The sequence below is a fragment of the Pan paniscus genome, chromosome 9 (genome assembly GCF_029289425.2).
Source record: "Pan paniscus chromosome 9, NHGRI_mPanPan1-v2.0_pri, whole genome shotgun sequence".
NCBI classification, from domain to species: Eukaryota; Metazoa; Chordata; class Mammalia; order Primates; family Hominidae; genus Pan; species Pan paniscus.
Genome location: NC_073258.2, coordinates 58,672,203 through 58,691,152, shown reverse-complemented (window position 1 = coordinate 58,691,152; position 18,950 = coordinate 58,672,203). Strand labels below are relative to the sequence as shown.

At 46.4% G+C, this 18,950-nt stretch overlaps 1 protein-coding gene across 2 annotated transcripts; it reads left to right on the top strand.

Annotated features, from left to right (window-relative positions):
* The first annotated feature begins 3,880 nt into the window (after nucleotides 1-3,880).
* On the top strand, nucleotides 3,881-6,214 carry TIMM10 (translocase of inner mitochondrial membrane 10). Of its 2 annotated transcripts, none has more exons than XM_003826429.5 (3): nucleotides 3,881-4,035; nucleotides 4,459-4,574; nucleotides 5,775-6,214. In XM_003826429.5, the coding sequence occupies exons 2-3, from the start codon at nucleotides 4,504-4,506 to the stop codon at nucleotides 5,974-5,976; spliced, it is 273 nt and encodes a 90-aa protein (XP_003826477.1). In that variant the 5' UTR covers nucleotides 3,881-4,035; nucleotides 4,459-4,503; the 3' UTR covers nucleotides 5,977-6,214. The 2 variants fall into 2 exon arrangements, with proteins under 2 accessions (XP_003826477.1, XP_003826478.1); XM_003826430.6 differs by having other exon boundaries at nucleotides 3,929-4,035; nucleotides 4,400-4,574.
* The last annotated feature ends 12,736 nt before the right edge of the window (nucleotides 6,215-18,950 follow it).

The following is an 18,950-nucleotide window of genomic DNA, read 5'->3' as shown; positions in this document are numbered from 1 at the left end:
GGGCCCAGTGCAGTGACTCATGCCTGTAATGCCAGTGCTTTGGGAGGCTGAGGCAAGAGGATCGCTTGAGGCCAGGAGTTTGAAACCAGCCTGGACAACATAGCAAGACCCTATCTCTACAAAAAATTTTAAAAACCACTCAGGCATGGTGGCTCGTGCCTGTAGTCCTAGCTATTCAGGATGCTGAGATGGGAGGATTGCTTGAGCCCAGGAGTTTAAGGTAACAGTGAGCTATGATTGGGTCTCTGCACTCCAGCCTGAGTGACAGAGTGAGACCCTGTCTCAAGGAAAAAATAAATAAATAATAGGGCTTTATCTGTTAGAGATAAAAATAGATGAAGAAAATATGGACAAATGTTAACAATTCCTAAGTCCTGGTGATGAATATATGGAAGCTCAATGTCTTGTTCTCTCTGCTTTTCTGTATGTTTTAAATATTCCACCTGGGCATGGGGTGGCTCATGCCTGTAATCCCAGCACTTTGAGAGGCCAAGACAGGAGGATTGTTTGAGCCCAGGAGTTTGAAACCAGCCTGGGAAACATAATGAGACCTTATCTCTTAAAAAAAAAAAATTAGCCAGGCATGGTGGCTCACGCCTCTAGTTCCAGCTACTTAGGAGGCTGAGGTAAGAGGATTGCTTGAGCCAAGGAGTTCGCGATTGCAGTGAGCACTGATCATACCACTGCACTCAAGGCTGGGTGACAAGGCAAGATCCTGCCTCAAAAATCCTAAGTAAAAATAAAAATAAATTTGCCCCAATGAAAGTCTAAAAATGAAAAAGAATGAAAACAATGATTTATTTTTATTGAGCATCTACCATGGACTAGGTACTTTACTTACACAATCTTTTATACAAATATTTTTCTTTCTTTCTTTATGGCCAGCTCTTACTCATACTTGTATAATCTTATTTGTTTTCTTTTTTGTAGAGATTTTTAAAACTTTTTATTTAGAAATAATTATAGGTTCACAGGAAGTTGCATTAATAGTACAGAGAGGTCCTGTACACCCTTTACCAACTTCCACTAAAGGTTAAATCTAACATAACTATATTCAATATCAAAGCCAGATAATTTATATTGGTACAATGTGTGTGTGTAGTAGTTCTACGACTTTTTTTTTTTTTTTTTAAGACCGAGTCTTGCTCTGTCGCCCAAGCTGGAGTGCAGTGGCGCAATCTCGGCTCACTGCAACTTCTGCCTCCCTCCTCCCGGGTTCAAGCGATTCTCCTGTCTCGCCCTCCTGAGTAGCTGGGACTATAGGCGCATGCCACCACACCCAGCTGATTTTTTTTATTTTAGTAGAGACGGGGATTCACCATGTTAACCAGGATGATCTCGATCTCCTGACCTCGTGATCCACCCGCCTCGGCCTCCCAAAGTGTTGGGATTACAGGCGTGAGCCACCGCGCCTGGCTTTTTTTTTTTTTTTTGAGACGGAGTCTCACTCTGTCGCCTGGGCTGGAGTGCAGTGGCACGATCTCGGCTCACTGCAACCTCCACCTCCCGGGTTCAAGCGATTCTCCTGCCTCAGACTCCCGAGTAGCTGGGGTTACAGGTGCCCGCCACTACACCCAGCTAATTTTTTGTATTTTTAGTAGAGACGGAGTTTCACCAACAAGGCTGGTCTCGAACTCCTACCCTTGTGATTCGCCCGCCTGGGCCTCCCGCAGTGCTGGGATTACAGGCGTGAGCCACCGCACCCTGCCAGTTCTATGACATCTTATCACCTGTGTAGATTCTTGTAACCACCACCACAATCAGGATACAGAATTATCCATCAACACAAAGATCTCTCTTGTGCTACCCTTTACAGGTACACTTCTATCTCCCCATCAACCCTAACACTAGACAATCAGAAATCTCTTCTCCATCTCTATAATTTTGTGATTTTGAGAATGTTACTTAAATGAAATCATACAGTATGCAACCTTTCATCAGGCCCAGTAGATATTGCAAGATTCCTCTTGTAAGAAACCATCTCCTTTTCCCACGCAGTTTCTTAACTTTCCATAATGTTTCTTTTTTGCGGGGAGTGGGGGGTCGGAGTTTCACTCTTGTTGCCCCGGCTGGAGTGCAATGGTGCGATCTTGGCTCACTGCAACCTCTGCCTCCCGGGTTCAAGTGATTCTCCTGCCTTAGCCTCCTGCTTAGCCTCCTGAGTAGCTGGGATTACAAGCACCCGCCACCACACCGGGCTACTTTTTTGTATTTTTAGTAGAGATGGGGTTTCACCAAGTTGGCCAGGCTGGTCTCGAACTCCTGACCTCAGGTGATCCACCCACCTCAGCCTCCCAAAGTGCTGGGATTACAGGCGTGAGCCACTGCACCCGGCCAATGTTGACTATATTTTCAAAGGCAAAAACCAAGGCAAGATATGTCCATCTGTACAAGAGTATCATAGCAGCATTATTGCATAATAGGCAAAAACTGGAAACAATCCAAACATCCATCAACAGGAGAATGGATAGATGAATTGTGGCATACTCATACAATCAAACACTAGACAGCAATAAAACAGAAGGAATAACAGATGCACACAACAATATGGAGGAAATCTTACAGGTACATTGAGCTAAAGAAGTCAGGCACAAAATAGAAAATAATGTATAATTCCATTTACACGAAGTTCAAGAACAAGGAAAACTAATTGATGGTGATAGAGGTCAGAATAGTGGTTAACTTCGAGAGGGGGTATTGATGGAGAAGGAACACAAGATAACTTTTTGGGGTGCAGGAAGTATTTTATATCTTGATCTGGATGGCGGTTATACAAATGTACATATACATACATATATATTTAATTAAGCTTAACATTCGTGTATTTTATGCACTTTATGAATGTTATACCCCAATCTTTAAAAATCAGGGCACAAGTTTGGCAAAGATGAGTCTTCAAAGCAGTAGAAAGGTCAATTGTTTAAAATTAGGATGGTCTTGGACAATTAGGGAAGCTTATGATGACCACACATAAAATGTCTAGCCCATCTTTTCCAATGGGCAATGTGCCCTTGCGTCATTAATTTACATCTTGTAAATTTATTTTACCAGGAAATTGTGTGACAAATCAAGGGACTGAGTATTGTTTCCTTGTTTCCTTCTTTTTAGTGGGGAATGAGTGCATGGTGCAGTTTGAAGAACACATTAAGTCTTGAAAGTTGGAAAGTTCACCAGTACCCTTCTTTTCCTCACCCAAGATTAGCCCTGGTGGCAGCCGAAATTGCTTTTATTAATCTCTTTGTGGCTCAGGACCTCTAACTGTTGAAGAAAACATATTTTACACGTCTTGTCTTTCTGCGAGCAGGAAGCCTATCTAGCTTATCTTTGCAACCCCACACGGGGCTTAGTGTGACCTACACACAGCAGTAATCGCACAACGTCCCGTGGAGCACTGCTTCTCAAATTTGGCTGTACATACGAATCACCTGGGGAATTTTAAATTGTATTGCTGCCTGAGGAATTTTAAACTGTACTCCCAGAGATTCTGATTTAATTGAAATGAGGTGAGTCCTGGGTACTGGGATGTTTAAAAACGTTCCAGGTGATTTTAACGCGAAACAAAAACAGAACCGCTGTTTGGGGGCGTTCTTCCTTCTCCACGCCTGATTTGCGCTCAGGAGTCGGCTGTCTGGAACGGGGGTGAGGTTCACAGGTGTCTGTCGCCACGCCTCTTCCTACAGAACCAATAAACTGAAGCCGCTCGGTGACATCCCAAAGGACTTGAATTCTGATCGGGCTGCAGACGCTCTGCACCCCGCCTAAGCCTCTATGGTACTTTGGTGTCCTCTCTAGCACTGGCAAGTCGCCTTCCTCTTCGCCCGGCGCCAGCCGCTCCCTCTCTATGATCGCCGAGTTCCCGGCGCCGTCTCGTTGGTATTTAATTCCGGAAGCGAGTTTGAATCAAAGAAGAGGCGGGACTTTCCTCCCGGAAGTAACCCACGTGCTTCCGCTGGAGCCTCTCGGGAGGCGGGTAACGTTATAGTATTTGTCAGAAGTTGGGGTCTCCGTGGGCATTGTGATCCGTCCCAGGCAGTGGTAAGTGACACATGACCTCTGAATTCAATGTGGCCCTGATGATGGCGTCGCCATTTCAGACGTGTAGCCTTTGGGCTGGGTCCCGGTCGCCTCTGTTCAGCGTATGATCCCATTCCCAGGGCCCTGGAGGTTCAGGTTCGTGGGTTAGAGCGTTCTCCTCCGGTCCTCGATCTCCTGAATAGAGGTGACCTCCAGGGACTGGGGCATCAGAGATCCGGGGCTCGATTTCCAGGCTCGCCATAGACGTCCTGTGCGACCTTGGGCTAGGCCTCAGTTTCCACATCCGTGAAATGGGGTGGTTAAGCTCACTGAGGTTAGTGGCCCGTGGTGGTCTGGCGCCCTGTGAGTCCTCTGTATCCTCTAGCCCCAGGGGTAGGAGAGTGAACGGCGGCGGTGGGTGCTGATGGTGATGTCTGCTCCCAGGATTAGGAGGCCAGAAGGAGATCCCTTCCACGGTGCTAGGCTGAGATGGATCCTCTCAGGGCCCAACAGCTGGCTGCGGAGCTGGAGGTGGAGATGATGGCCGATATGTACAACAGGTAAAGAGAACTATGTGCTACCCTGTCTTGGAAAATAAGTCTTGGTCACTCTTATCGAAGGTTAATGACTTATGATAAATTCCTTCCTGAATGTAGGGGAGCCTGAGGCCCATGCTTACCCTCCCCACACCCACCTTCAAGGTTGATCCTAATGTAGATGCAGTAAAGGGTCACTAGAATGAGTTGGGCATTTAGATGGGGATGGAACTGGCAATGCAGGAGCCAAGCAGGAAGAGAAACTCCAATCCAGGCTCTGGTTAGGTTCCAAGAAAAGCTGAGTATTTGCCTCTTGACAAATAGCACATAGCCAGCCCATTTAGTAGTTAACATTTTAAAACCCTTTATTCTGTGTCAGGCACTTGTTAATCTTCAAAATAATCCAGTGGGTTAATTTTATTAGTCCCGTCTTAAAATGAGGAAATTGATGCTTCTAGAGGTTAAGTAACTTCCTTAGGGTCGGCAGCTGGTCAGTAACAATGCCAGAACTAGCACCTCAGTCTGATTCTGCAAGTAGTGCTCATAACCATTTGGCAAATTTGGGAACAAATCCTGGCTCCACCAATCACCAGCAGTATAATTGGACATGTTACTTGCACTGTTTGACAATTGGTTTCCTCATTATGAAAAAGACATAATGATACCTACCTCATAGGACATCATAAATATTAAATCTAAAAATATATGAAAGCCCTTAGCCTCAAGCCCAACACTTGGTGAAATGTCTGCTATTTTTATTGGCTTAAGCTCTCTTGATTGGTTGGTTTATCCTGAAGGCTATAAATTAGATGGATTTTTAAGTGTAGACTGTGAGGTCAGATGACCTGGCTTCATAACCCAGCTCTGTGTGATCCTTAGAAAATTACTGAGCCTCTGTTTGCCTTAATTTCCTCATCTGTAAAATGGGGATACATATCTCTTAGGGTTATTGTAAGCATTGCATAACAGAATGCAGGTAAAGCACTTAGCATGATGCCTGGCATGTAGCCAGTCCTCAACAAATGGTTTCTACTTAGTTAGTCATATACATGGACTTAGACAAGTTTCCTACTTGCAAGGACCTTCCAGTGGTTGAGGTGTAAACTGAGGATTTACACTGCTTTCTTGGGGAAGGTGAAATCAATATAGCAGGGCTGGAATGGTCAAGGTTCCTGGGATGTCACAGGATGCTGCTGACATGACCTTGCCCCTCCCTCCCTCCAGAATGACCAGTGCCTGCCACCGGAAGTGTGTGCCTCCTCACTACAAGGAAGCAGAGCTCTCCAAGGGCGAGTCTGTGTGCCTGGACCGATGTGTCTCTAAGTACCTGGACATCCATGAGCGGATGGGCAAAAAGTTGACAGAGTTGTCTATGCAGGATGAAGAGCTGATGAAGAGGGTGCAGCAGAGCTCTGGGCCTGCATGAGGTCCCTGTCAGTATACACCCTGGGGTGTACCCCACCCCTTCCCACTTTAATAAACGTGCTCCCTGTTGGGTGTCATCTGTGAAGACTGCCAGGCCTAGGCTCTCTGTAGAGAGTCTTCAAGATCCCGGAGTGGTAGCGCTGTCTCCTGGTGAAGGAGTATTTGTCACACTGGAATATGACTGTGTGTGTATGTATGTGTATATATATATATATATAAACAAGTTTGTTGACACCTACTATGTGCAAAGCAGTGTGCTTGGCATTTGAGAGTAAAGAAAACAGACACAGCCCCTACCAGCAGAGGGAGACTAATGTAGTGTTTAAGAGTAAGACAGGCCGGGCAAGGTGGCTCATGCCTGTAATCTCAGCACTTTGGGAGGCTGAGGTGGGTGGATCACTTGAGGTCAGGAGTTCAAGACCAGCCTGGCCAACATGGCAAAACCCCGTCTCTACTAAAAATACAAAAATTAGCTGGGTGTAGTGGCGGGTGCCTGTAATCCCAGCTACTCAGGAGGCTGAGGCAGGAGAATCGCTTGAACCCAGGAGGCAGAGGTTGCATGAGCTGAGATTGTGCCACTGTACTCCAGCCTGGGCAACAGAGTGAGACTCCATCTCAAAAAAAAGTAAGACAGCTTAGGTTTGCCTGCTGTCTGCTGCTTTTTGTGTGGCCCTGCACCTGTCACTTTTGTGTGCTTTAGCTTCCACATCTGTAAAATAGGGTTAGCCCCCTGACTAATCCTGTTTTACAGATGAGCAAGCTGAGGATTTAAGAGGTAAGTTGCTTGCTGGAGCAAGCTTGCTGGAGGTCACACAAGCAGAACAATAACATGGAGGCCAGACCCGACTGCTGCGTTTGCTGTCTCCAGATGGGACTGTGGTTGACACCAGTGCCACTGTGACAGCAGTACCTTCAAAGTGGGCCTTGCTGGTAGAAGTGTCTGGGATGTAACTAGGTCATTGGAGTAAAGGAGACAGAATAGAGGCAGTGGGTTTGGGGCTTGTGAGTGCAGGTTCAAGCCAGACTGCTTAACTTTGAGTTTCTACTGAAATTTTCTAGCAGTGTGATCTTGAGTAAGGCATTTTAACTGCTCTGTGCCTCAATTACCCCATCATAAAATGGTAGTAAGGTTACCCACCTCATTAGGTAGTTGCAAAAATTAAACGTGTTAATAACCAAAGCACTTAGGAGAGTGCCTAGCATACACTGAGTATCCAATAACATTAGCTTTTTTCATTGCTAAGTTTGGTGGGAGGTGAAGATACCAGATGTACTGGAAAACTTCAAAGCCATTACTAGTCTTTAGGGTAGAAAGAAATAAAGCTCCTTTCCAGGTACTGAAGTGCAGATTTTGGTCAACAGGTGGCGCCGTCTGCTCATGGTCAGCACTGCTGTGGACAATTCCGCACATTTTATCATTTGCCTATTCTTTGCTGGCCTTGTTCTTGAAAGAGAGGACAGGTGAGGAAAATCGATTATTGTGCATGCCCTCAGGTTTAGCAAGAAACATCAAGAATTCTGTGTTAGCACATAGCCAGAACATCTAGAAGGGGTGGTAGGAGTGGGGATTAGAGGTTCCAGCTGGAGGCAATGGCACTTGCAAAGGCTTTGTTGAAGTGGCGGTAAGTGTGGAGGTGGAGCATTCAGGAAAGGAGAGCTTCAGCTTCAGTGTGGCTGGAGTGCTGGGTGTGAAGAGAGGTGAAGATGAGGCTTGGAGGCTGGGCAGATTTCGCTCCAAAAGAGCTTGGTGAGCGGTGATAAGGAGTTTGGATTTTCTCCTACTAAGCACAACAGCAAACTATTGAAGAGTTTAAATCGTTCAGTGACAATGACACGTTTGCGTTTTGGTGGCTCACTCGAGCTGCCAGCCAGGTAGACAGTGGCAGAAGATGGAAGATAAAGCACTAAAGGGTGATGAGGCAGGAAGCCAGTGAGGAGAGAAAGGGGACGATGTGAGTGACAGTAAATCATTTGTTGGGTTGCTATTGTGTGCTAGGCTCTGTGCTAAATTCTTCACGTGTATTATTTCAGCTAATCCATCTAACAACTCTGTAAGGCAGGTACAATTGTTCCCAGCTGAAGAAGCTGAGGCTCTCAAAAGCTAGTAACTTGCCTAAGTTCATGCAGCATGCAAGTTGTCCAGCCAGGATTCTAACTTAGACACCAGAGGCCACTTTTAACCACTCCTCTAGGACTGGGGGAAATGGTCCCTAGTGAGATATGTGTCGAGTTTCATATTTCATTCAACAATATTGTTGGCCTGCTACATGCGAAGAGCTGTGGAAAGTGCCCAAAGTGAGTTAGATCCCTATGAGCAAGTGGGATGGGGGTGGAGTGGACAGTAGGAGGGCTGGAACACACATAAAAGGGTATAAGAAATAACAATTAGGCCGGCCAGGGGTGGTGGCTCACGCCTTTAATCCCAGCACTTTGGGAGGCCGAGGAGGGTGGATCACTTGAGGCCAGGAGTTTGAGACCAGCCCGGCCAACATGGTAAAACCCCATCTCTACTAAAAATGCAAAAATTAGCTGGGCTGGTGGTGCACGCCTGTAATCCCAGCTACTTGGGAGGCTGAGGCACGAGAATCACTTGAACCCAGGAGGCAGAGGTTACAGTGAACTGAGATTGCACCACTGTACTCCAGCCTGGGAGACAGAGTGTGACCCTGTCTCAAAAAAAGAAAACAAAACAATGAAGTAGGTACTTTCTGCCATAGGGAGGAGTCATAAACTGCTAGTCCTCAGGTGCATTTTTGCTTATCAGTTTTAAAAATCAGAGAATGTCTCAAAGAATTAGGATGTCAGCTTCTTTTGAAAATTTGGGCCAGAAGCGGTGGCTCACGCCTGTAATCCCAGCACTTTGGGAGGCTGAGGTGGGTAGATCACCCGAGGTCAGGAGTTGGAGACCAGCCTGACCAACATGGCGAAACCCCGTATCTACTAAAAATACAAAAATTAGCTGGGCTGGTGGTGCATGCCTTTAATTCCAGCTACTCAGGATGCTGAGGCATGAGAATCACTTGAACCCGGGAGGCAGGGGTTACAGTGAAATGAGATTGCGCCACTGCACTCTAGCCTGGGAGACAGAGCAAGACCCTGCCTCGAAAAAAAGAAAAAGAAAAATTGGAAGATCTGACAACAGTTGACCTGCATTCCTGCTTGGCATCAGCCTGATGGTGGATGGGCAGAGGCTCAGTTGTCTGCCAAACCTCCCGTCACTGATGTCTTCCCTCGCTGTCATCATCTGCTTGACATGTAGGCATTTGGTGTGTGCCTTCTGCTCTGGGTGCCCAGATGAATTGGATGCTATATGAGAAAACATTCTGTAAATGTCTTGTGGTAGGCAACCTCAAAGATCACTGGGGCCTCCAATGATCCCTCTTTCCTGGTATTCATGCCTGTGTATAATCCTCTCCCTTGAGTGTGTACTACACCTGGATACTTGCTTCTAATAAACAGAACACAGCAAGGGTAATGGGATGCTACTTCTAAGGTTAAATTACAAGAGTGTAAAGTCTGTCTTGTTTGTTTCCCTTTCTTGATCTTCCTCTCATTCTCTCTCTCTCCCTCTCTCTCACTTTCTTACTGTCTTGTCCTTCCCTTTGTTTACTCTGATGAAGCAAGCTAGCAAGCATCCATGTTGTGAGCTGACCTATGAAGAGGCCCATGTGGTGGTAAGGAACTGAGGGCAGCCTCCGCCCAGCAAGGAACTGAGTCACTCATCATATGGGTGAGCTTGGAGACAAATCCTTCCCCACTTGAGCTTTCAGATGATGGCAGCCCTGGCCGATGCTTTGCAGGCTTGTGAGAGACCCTGAGACAGAACACTCAGCTAAGCTATACCCTATCTCCTGAGATAGAGTATAATACATGTAGTTTTAAGCTACTATGTTTTGGGATAATTTGTTACTCAGCAATAGATAACCAATACATATACCATCTACATAACTGTTTCAGTTGTCTGAGACTATATTTAGTCATTTTACACCTACATCAAGAATGTGTCAGGCACCATTCCAGGTACTTGGAATACATCAATTAACAGAATAGGTAAAGAGGCCAGGCATAGGGCTCACATCTATAATCCCAGCACTTTGGGAGGCCCAGGTGGGAGGACTGCTGGAGCCCAGGAGTTGAGACCAGCCTGGGTAAAATAGTGAGACACTGTCTCAACTAAAAAAAAAAAAAATTAGTTGGGCATAGTGGCACGTGCCTGTGGTGCCAGCTGCTCAGGAGGCTGAGGTGGGAAGATCGCTTGAGCCCGGGAGTTTGAAGCTCCAGTGAGCCCCCGTCACAAAACTGCACTCTAGCCTGAGCAACAGAACAAGACCCTGTCTCAATTAAAAAAAAAAAAAAAAAAAGGAAAGAAAGAAAAAAATAGGTAAAGATCCTTGATTCTTGCCCTCTTGGAACTTGTATTCTAGAGGGGGATGGTTTTTCATAGTAGAAGTCTGTGTTGACAGCGCTGTTTAAAGCTCCTTCAGCATCTGGGGAAAAGGTTCTTCTTTCAGATCTTAGGCCTCTTTGAAAATCTGACAAAAGTCACAGCCTGTCTCCTGAATGCACATAGAATTTTGCATGCAATTTTAGAGATTTTCTTTTTTTTTTTTCTTTTTTGTTTTGAGACAGAGTCTTGCTCTGTCACCCAGGCTGGAGTGCAGTGGTACAATCTCAGCTTACTGCATCCTCCACCTCCTGGGTTCAAGCAGTTCTCCTGTCCCAGCCTTCCAAGTAGCTAGTATTACAGGTGCCTGCCACCATGCCCAGCTAATTTTTGTATTTTTAGTAGAGATGGGGTTTCACCTTATTGGTCAGGCTGGTCTCAAACTCCTGACCTCAGATGATCCACCCGCCTTAGCCTCCCAAAGTGCGGGGATTACAAGCGTGAGCCACTGTGCCCAGCCACAATTTTAGAGATTTTCATAAGAGCTCTTGTGGGCTGACCTAAGAGGAGTCTTGTGACAAGCATTGTTTTAGGTGCTGAGGCAAAGAAGATAGAAAATCTAAACCAATTGCAGTCAGGTACAGTGGCTCACGCCTGTAATCCCAGAATTTTGGGAGGCCAAGGCAGGAGGATCGCTTGAGGCCAGGAGTTTGAAGTCAGCCTGGGCAGCATAGTGAGACACTCATCTCTACCCGCCCCTCGAAAAAGAGATGTTCAGCAGGGTGTATAAAGGAATGTGTCCCATTGTCTTGGTGCTCAGGGAAGACTGCCTTCCAGAAAGTAATAGGTGAGTGAGATTTGAAGGATGGTTAGGAATTTGTCAGGTAGGAGGCATGGTGGGTGGTGAGTTCTGTGTTAAGTGGTGAGAGGATAGTGGTGAGGAAGGTGGGCAAAGGCCCTTGCCCTCTGAACTGTCAGAGGAACAAATATATGATGAGTTTTATCAAAGGGAAACTCAGATGTTATATAGGTTACATTGCAAAAGGATTCATTGCTGGAGTCAGGCTAGTTACTACAAGAAGTCAGGCACTTAAAGGAAATGATCATTAAGATCTGAAGTGTTGCCTGGGCACAGTGGCTCATGCTTGTAATCCCAGCACTTTAGGAGGCCGAGGAGGGTGGTCATTTGAGGCCAGGAGTTCGAGACCAGCCTGGCCAACATGGTGAAAACCCACCTCCACTGAAAATACAAAAATTAGCCGGGCGTGATGGTAGGTGCCTATAGTCTCAGCTACTCAGGACTCTAAGGCAGAAGAATTGCTTGAACCCGGCAGGCAGAGGTTGCAGTGAGCCGAGATAGATTGCACCATTGCAGTCCAGCCTGGCAACAGAGCAAGACTGTCTCAAAAACAAACAAACAAACAAACAAACAAACAAAAGATCTGAAGGGTTAGTTGGCTAGGCTAGTGCAGAGAATGTTCTAGCCCAGGAAGAACTTGAGGTAGGAGAGAGCATGGAGTATTAATGGGTGTGAAGGAGGTTACCATGGCAAAAACACAGAGGGCAGAGGGCAGACCCAGATGGCACAGGACTCAGGGGCCATCATTGGGAGTTTGTGCATTTCCCCGAGGGTCACAGGAAGCCTTTCAAGGGATGTGGCCTGATCAAATCTACATCTTGATTAGTCCATTCTGATGGGCTAGTGGGGTCATGTGCGGGGGGTAGGATTGGGAAGACCCGGTTAGAAGGGTTGCAGGAGTCCAGGCCTGAGCTGATGGTGATCTGGGCTTGGGGGATGGTAGTAGCTGGAGATGAGAAGTCTTTACGTGGTAGGACCCACAAGCTCGCTGATAGGCTGGATGTGGAGAGTGAGGTGGGGAGAAAGCCTGGGATGACTTGAGTTTCGTGTCTTAAGCCACTGGGTAGAAGAGGGTGGTGATTTTATGATACGGGCAACAGTGGAAGCAAGCAAGTTAGGGAGGAGGAAGGTCAGTTTCGGTCGTTTGAGATTATTGCATACTCTTTATTGTCTCAGAAGATCCAGTGTAATTAGTGTTTTACCTTTCCAGCTGCAACCTCACACCACAGGCTCTGCATCCTATGTGCTTTGTTCACACCAGCCCTTGATCAGCTCTCGGAATGTCTCTGCATCCTCCTGTTGTAAGATTTTTCATTTGCTGTTTCCTCCTCTGGAGGATTGATAAATTCTACTGATTCTGACATGGAAAACTCTTAGCACAAGCATCACCCTGAAAGATTCCTCCCTGAGCCCCAGTCTAGATGAAATTCCCTTCTCTAAGCGTATGTTCTCATGGCACCATGTCTTTCTTCCATGGCGCTTCCTATAGATGATGTAACACTTGATTCATCTGTGACTCTCTCCTGCTGGGCTCTGTGTTCTCTGAGGATAGGGTCTGTGTCTTATTCAGCATCGAATCCCTAGTGCCTGACACACGCAAACGTTTGTTTTTGTTTTTGTTTTTGTTTTTAAATTGAGATATAATTCACACACCATACAATTCAGTCTTTTAAAGAATACAATTTAGGCCGGGAGTGGTGGCTTACACCTGTAATCCTAGCACTTTGGGAGGCTGAGGTGGGCGGAGCACTTGAGTCCAGGAGTTCAAAATCAGCCTGGGCAACATAGCGAAACCCTGTCTCTACTAAAAATACAAAAATTGTCCAGGCATGGTAGCACATGCTGTAGTGTCAGGTACTCAGGAGGCTGAGGCAGGAGGATTGCTTGAGCCTGGGAGGCAGAGGTTGCAGTGAGCTGAGATCGTGCCACTGCACTCCAGCCTGGGTGACAGAGCGAGACCTTGTCTCAAAAAAAATAAAATAAAGTATACAATTCAGCATGTTGTATATTCACAAAGTTTTACAATGATCACCATTATCTAATTGTACAACATTTTCATTACCCCAAGAAGAAACCCCATACCATTAGCAGTCATTCCACATTTCCCATTATCTCCTCCCTCCAGTCTCTGGCAACCACTAATCTACTTTCTGTCTCTGTGGATTTGCCTATTCTGGGCACTTCATATAAATGCAGTCATACAATATGTGGTCTTTTGTGTCTGGTTTCTTTCACTTAGCATAACATTATCAAGGTTCATCCATGTTGTAGCATGTATCAGTACTTCCTTTTTATGGCCAAATAATATGACATTGTATGGGTATACCACATTTTGTTTCTCCGTTCATCAGCTGATGGACTGCTGGGATGTTTGCACTTTTTAGCTGTAATGAATAATACAGCTATAAACACTTGTATACACATTCTTGTGTTAACAAATATTCTCAATTCTCTTGGGTGTAGTATATTTAGGAGTGGAATTGCTGGGCTATAGTGGTAACTCTATGTTTAACTATTTGAGGACCTGCCAAACTGTTTTCCGAAATGGCTGCACCATTTTATGTACATTCTTCATGCAGAGATTTTTTTTTTTTTTTTTTTGAGACAGAGTCTTGCTCTGTTGCTCAGGCTAGAGTGCAGTGGCACGATCTTGGCTCACTGCAGCCTGTCTCCTGGGTTCAAGCGTTTCTCCTGCCTCAGCCTCCTGAGTAGCTGGGATTACAGGCACATGCCACCACACCCAGCTAATTTTTGTATTTTTAGTAGAGACGGGGTTTCACCACGTTGGTCAGGCTGGTCTCAAACTCCTGACCTCAGGTGATCTGCCCACCTTGGCCTCCCAAAGTGCTGGGATTACAGGCGTGAGCCACTGTGCCCAGCCTAAATATTTATAATAGCTATTTGTTAGGCTAAATAATTCATTAAATAATGAATTGAATTGGATACTTTTATTTTCAGCACTTAACAGACTAGAAGAGTGAGGCTCATGAGATGGAGTGATTTGGACAAAATCACACAAATAATCAGCTGCAGAGCCAGGATTTAGACCCACCCTGTCTCAGTGCTCTTGTCCATTAAGCTGTGAAGCAGCCTCTAGCCAGGAGCCCACATGACAGCCAATGTGATAATGCTGTTATACTTAACCTATGAGTAGTGTCAGGAGAACAGAGTTTAGGAAGGAATTAGTTTTGGGGGTAGAGGAGAACGTTGATAAATCCTATTGATTCAGATATGGAAATATATCTTAGGTCTCTTTCCTCTTCTCTGTTTTTTATTACTTTATTTATTTATTTAGAGACAAAATCTTGCTCTGTTGCTCCAGGTGGAGTGCAGTGGCACGATCTCAGCTCACTGCTACCTCCGCCTCCCAGGCTTAAGTGATTCTCCCACCTCAGCCACCTGAGTAGCTGGGATGACAGGCATGCACCACCACTCCTGGCTATTTTGTTTGTTTGTTTTATATTTTTTGTAGAGACAGGGTTTTGCCATGTTGCCCAGGCTGGCCTTGAACTCCTGGGCTCAAGAGATCTGCCCGCGTTGGCCTCCCAAAGTGTTGGGATTATAGACCTGAGTCACCATGCCTGGCCTATTTTTTATTATTTTAAATGGGAATTATTTTTGTTTGTTTGTTTCTTCTTGTTTTTTTTCTTTATTTCTTCTTAAAACAAAACAGGATCCATGTGCAGAATGTGCAGGTTTGTCACATATGTATACGTGTGTCATGGTGGTTTGCTGCACCTATTGTCCCGTCCTCTAAGTTCCCTCCCCTTAGCCCCCAACCCCCACTCCCCAAAGGGCCCTAGTGTGTGATGTTCCCCTCTGTGTCCATGTGTTTTCAATGTTCAGCTCCTACTTATGAGTGAGAACATGCGGTGTTTGGTTTTCTGTTCCTGTGTTAGTTTGCTGAGGATGATGGCTTCCAGCTTCATCCATGTACCTGCAATGCAATGGCACGATCTCGGCTCACCGCAACCTCTGCCTCCCAGATTCAAGCTATTCTCCTGCCTCAGCCTCCTGAGTAGCTGGGATTACAGGCATGTACCACCACGCCCGGATAATTTTGTATTTTTAGTAGAGACGGGGTTTCTCCATGTTGGTGAGGCTGGTCTCAAACTCCTGACCTCAGGTGATCCGCCTGCCTCGACCTCCCGAAGTGATAAGATTACAGGAGTGAGCCACCATGCCTGGCCTCATTCCTTTTTATGGCTGCAAAATGTGAACTATTATGGTGGTCTCCTAACTGCTTTAAGGTCTCTGTCCTTTCCAATATATGCTCCATTAATTAAACACAAAAACCTGACGATAACGCTACCCTTCATTAAAAACAAACAAAACCAAAAGAAAACAAAATCCAGGAGTTTCCTGTTACCTACTCTGCAAGATTGAAAGTCCTTGGCCTCCCAGAGGTAATTCCAAACTGATTTTAGCCTACCTTTTCAGCTTCCTTTCCCACCATTCCCTTTTCATTTATTCAACAAATGTTGGCCCCAAGCTTATTAGGCGCCAGGCCCTGTGATAGGCAGCAGGCACACAAATCACCTACCACGTGGTGGTTCCTGCCCCCACGAGATGTACATCTCATGGGGCGGGATGGGGGCAGAAAACTAAGCTGATTATTGTAGATCAGTGTGGGGACTTCCATAGAGGTAAGCAGAGTATTTGGTGGGTATGTGGACAAGGCCCTGAATCCAGCCTAGAGTAGAGCTTCCAGAGAGAAGTGAAACTTGAGCTGAGTTGTGAAGGATGAGTACATTAGAAATGAAGAAGGAGGCTGAGCGCAGTGGTTCATGCCTGTAATCCCAACACTTTGGGTGGCCAAGGTGGGTGGATCACGTGAGGCCAAGAGTTCAAGACCAGCCTGGCCAACATGGTGAAACCCCATCTCTACTAAAAAAATACAAAAAATGGCCAAGTGCAGTGGCTCACACCTGTAATCCCAGCACCTTGGGAGGCCAACGTGGGCGGATCACGAGGTCAGGAGTTCGAGACCAGCCTGTCCAATATGGTGAAACCCCGCCTCTACTAAAAAATACAAAAATTAGCCAGGCATGGTGGTGCGTGCCTGTAGTCTCAGCTACTCGGGAGGCTGAGGCAGGAGAATCACTTGAACCCGGGAGGTGGAGCTTGCAGTGAGCCGAGATCACGCCACTGCACTCCAGCCTGGGCAACAGAGTGAGACTCTGTCTCAGGAAAAAAGAAAAGAAAAGAAAAAAATATCAGCCCACAGGTGGTGGTGTGCACCTGTAATCCCAGCTACTTGGGAGGCTGAGGCATGAGAATTGCTTGAACCTGGGAGGCAGAGGTTGCAGTGAGCTGAGATCGTGCCACTGTACTCCAACCCGGGCAACAGAGCTGGAATCTGTCAAAAAAAAAAAAAAAAAAAAAAAAAAAAAAGAAATGAAGGAAATCTGTCATTCCCACAAGAAGGAATAGCAGGTGCAAAGACTGGGAGGTGTGAAACCAGCTGACTGACTCTTCACTGCACATGTGCTGAGTGCCCCTTAGGTGAGGTGCTGTTCTGGGTGCTGGGATACACAGCAGTGAATGAACACACCAAATGAGGCCTGTGTCCTCATGCAGCAGACACCACGGAAATGTGGGTTGAGATGAGGAAGAGCAAGTGTTCCAGCCATGGGGGTCCATGGACCACTAGAGTCTCATGGAAAGGGTCCATGAAAACCTTGAAATGTGAATGTTGATGAGTGTGTGTGTCCATGTTCACACAAGCATTTTTGTCAAGAGTAGATCAATAACATATTTATTCTTTTTTTTTTTTTTTTGAGACAGGGTCTCTGTCACCCAGGCTGGAGTGCAGTGGCGAGATGTCGGCTCACTCCAGCTTCCTGGACCTCCCGGGCTCAGGGATCATCCTACTTCAGCCTCCCCAGTAACTGAGACTACAGGCACATGCCACCATGCTCAGCTGAATTTTTTGTAGAAATAGGGGTCTCACTATGTTGACCAAGCAGGTCTTGAACTCCTGGGCTCAAGTGATCCTCCTGCCTCAGCCTCCCAAAATGTTGGGATTACAGGCATGAGCCACTGCCACCGCGCCCACTGTCTTTTGTATTCTCAAAGGGATCCATGACTCTCCTAGCTTAGAAAGTTGACTCTAGGTCCCCCCGTGCAGAGCTGAGGAGTTTGACCTTGATCTGGAAGTTCTGGGAGGCAGTATTGCATTTTAAGAAGTTAAACCATCAGAGCCTGACGTGCTTTGGCCGGCGAGAACTCCTTGTGCCATTCCCACAGCTAAGCCTTTGCTCTTGCCATTCTCCTTCTGGGAGGAATGGAAGGAGCCGTACTTAAATGCCAGGCCGACCTGACTCTGCATCCTACCTCTAACCTTGCTCCAGCTTCAAGCCTGCAGTTTCTCCCTCTGTGAAAAGCTATGAGGTTTAAATGGGACCATGATGTCTTGAGGAATTAATAACAGTATTTTTATTTTGGAAAGTGCCCTGTCTATGGTAGCCATTAGTTCCTCTCTTGGCTTGGTGGCTCATCTGTTCAGGGGTTCCCTTTTATCTGAGGCCTTCTTGGAGCTTTCTGTAGTCATTCTTGTTTTGTTTTTGAGACAGAGTCTCACTCTGTCACCCAGGCTGGAGTGTAGTGGCATGATCTTGGCTCACTGCAGCCTCCATCTCTCCAGCTCAGTGATCCTCCCACTTCAGCCTGCTGGGTAGCTGAGACTGCAGGTGCACGCCACCATGCCTGGCTATTTTTTTTTTTCTTTTTTGTAGAGACGGGGTTTCACCATGTTGTCCAGGTTGGTCTCGAACTCCGAGCTCAAGCGATCCTCCTGCCTTGGCCTCCCAAAGTTCTGGGATTACAGGCATGAACCACCACACCTGGCCACCAGTATCACTCTTTTTTAAAAAAATTTTTATTTTTATTTTAAGTTCTGGGGTACATGTGCAGAATGTGCAGGTTTGTTACGTAGGTAAATGTGTGCCATGGTGGTTTATTGCACCTATCAACCCATCACCTAGGTATTAAGCTCAGCATGCATTAGCAGCAGTCTTAACACACAATTAAACTCACATGTAATGAGATTACTTCTCATTACTCCACACCATAGTAGTCTATTTTACAGATGAGGATACTGAGGCTCAGGGAGGCTGAGAAATTTACCTGGAGTCAATCAATTGTTGATCTGGAAGCATCCGATCACCAGGTCTTCTGAAATAATGACAGCAGCAACAATTAACATTATGCTTACTATGCCAAATGCTATGCTTAGCATTTTACCTGCATCACAATCCCGATTCCTTTGGGCAGTTAGGTAGGTTCCATTTTAACCGAATTTAAAGAGGAGGAAGCTGGGGCTCAGAGGTAACTTGCCATAGGTAACCCAGGGTAGTCAGTTAAAAAGTCAAGACTCAGACCTCGATCTGACTAACTCCAAAGAAACCCGTGCCACTCTGCCTCTCGGAAAACACTGCTTCCAGCTGCACAGTTCAAAACCCCACCCAAGGCGGCCCTGAATCGCGGTCAGTCGGCTTCAGCCGAATCGCACTTTGTTTTGAACAAGGATACAGAGGGCGCTGCCTGATGTTAGTCTGGGGGCTTGGGGGAGAAGATGGGGGTCCAGGGTGGAAATGTAGGTGCTGGGGCCGTGCCAGAGGGAGAGTGTCCGGGACCAGCGGGCGAGTCACGTGCGCGTGAAACTCGACCTAAGGGGAGGGGAAAAGAAGGGAGCCCCCGCCCCCACCTCGGGGCGCAGCTCCGGACGCGT

Excerpts from the sequence above, each read along its gene's own strand:
- TIMM10 (XM_003826429.5), top strand. The coding sequence starts at position 4,504 with ATGGATCCTCTCAGGGCCCAACAGCTGGCTGCGGAGCTGGAGGTGGAG. Across the intron at positions 4,575-5,774 it reads ATGGCCGATATGTACAACAG|AATGACCAGTGCCTGCCACC; the intron begins GTAAAGAGAACT and ends CCCTCCCTCCAG.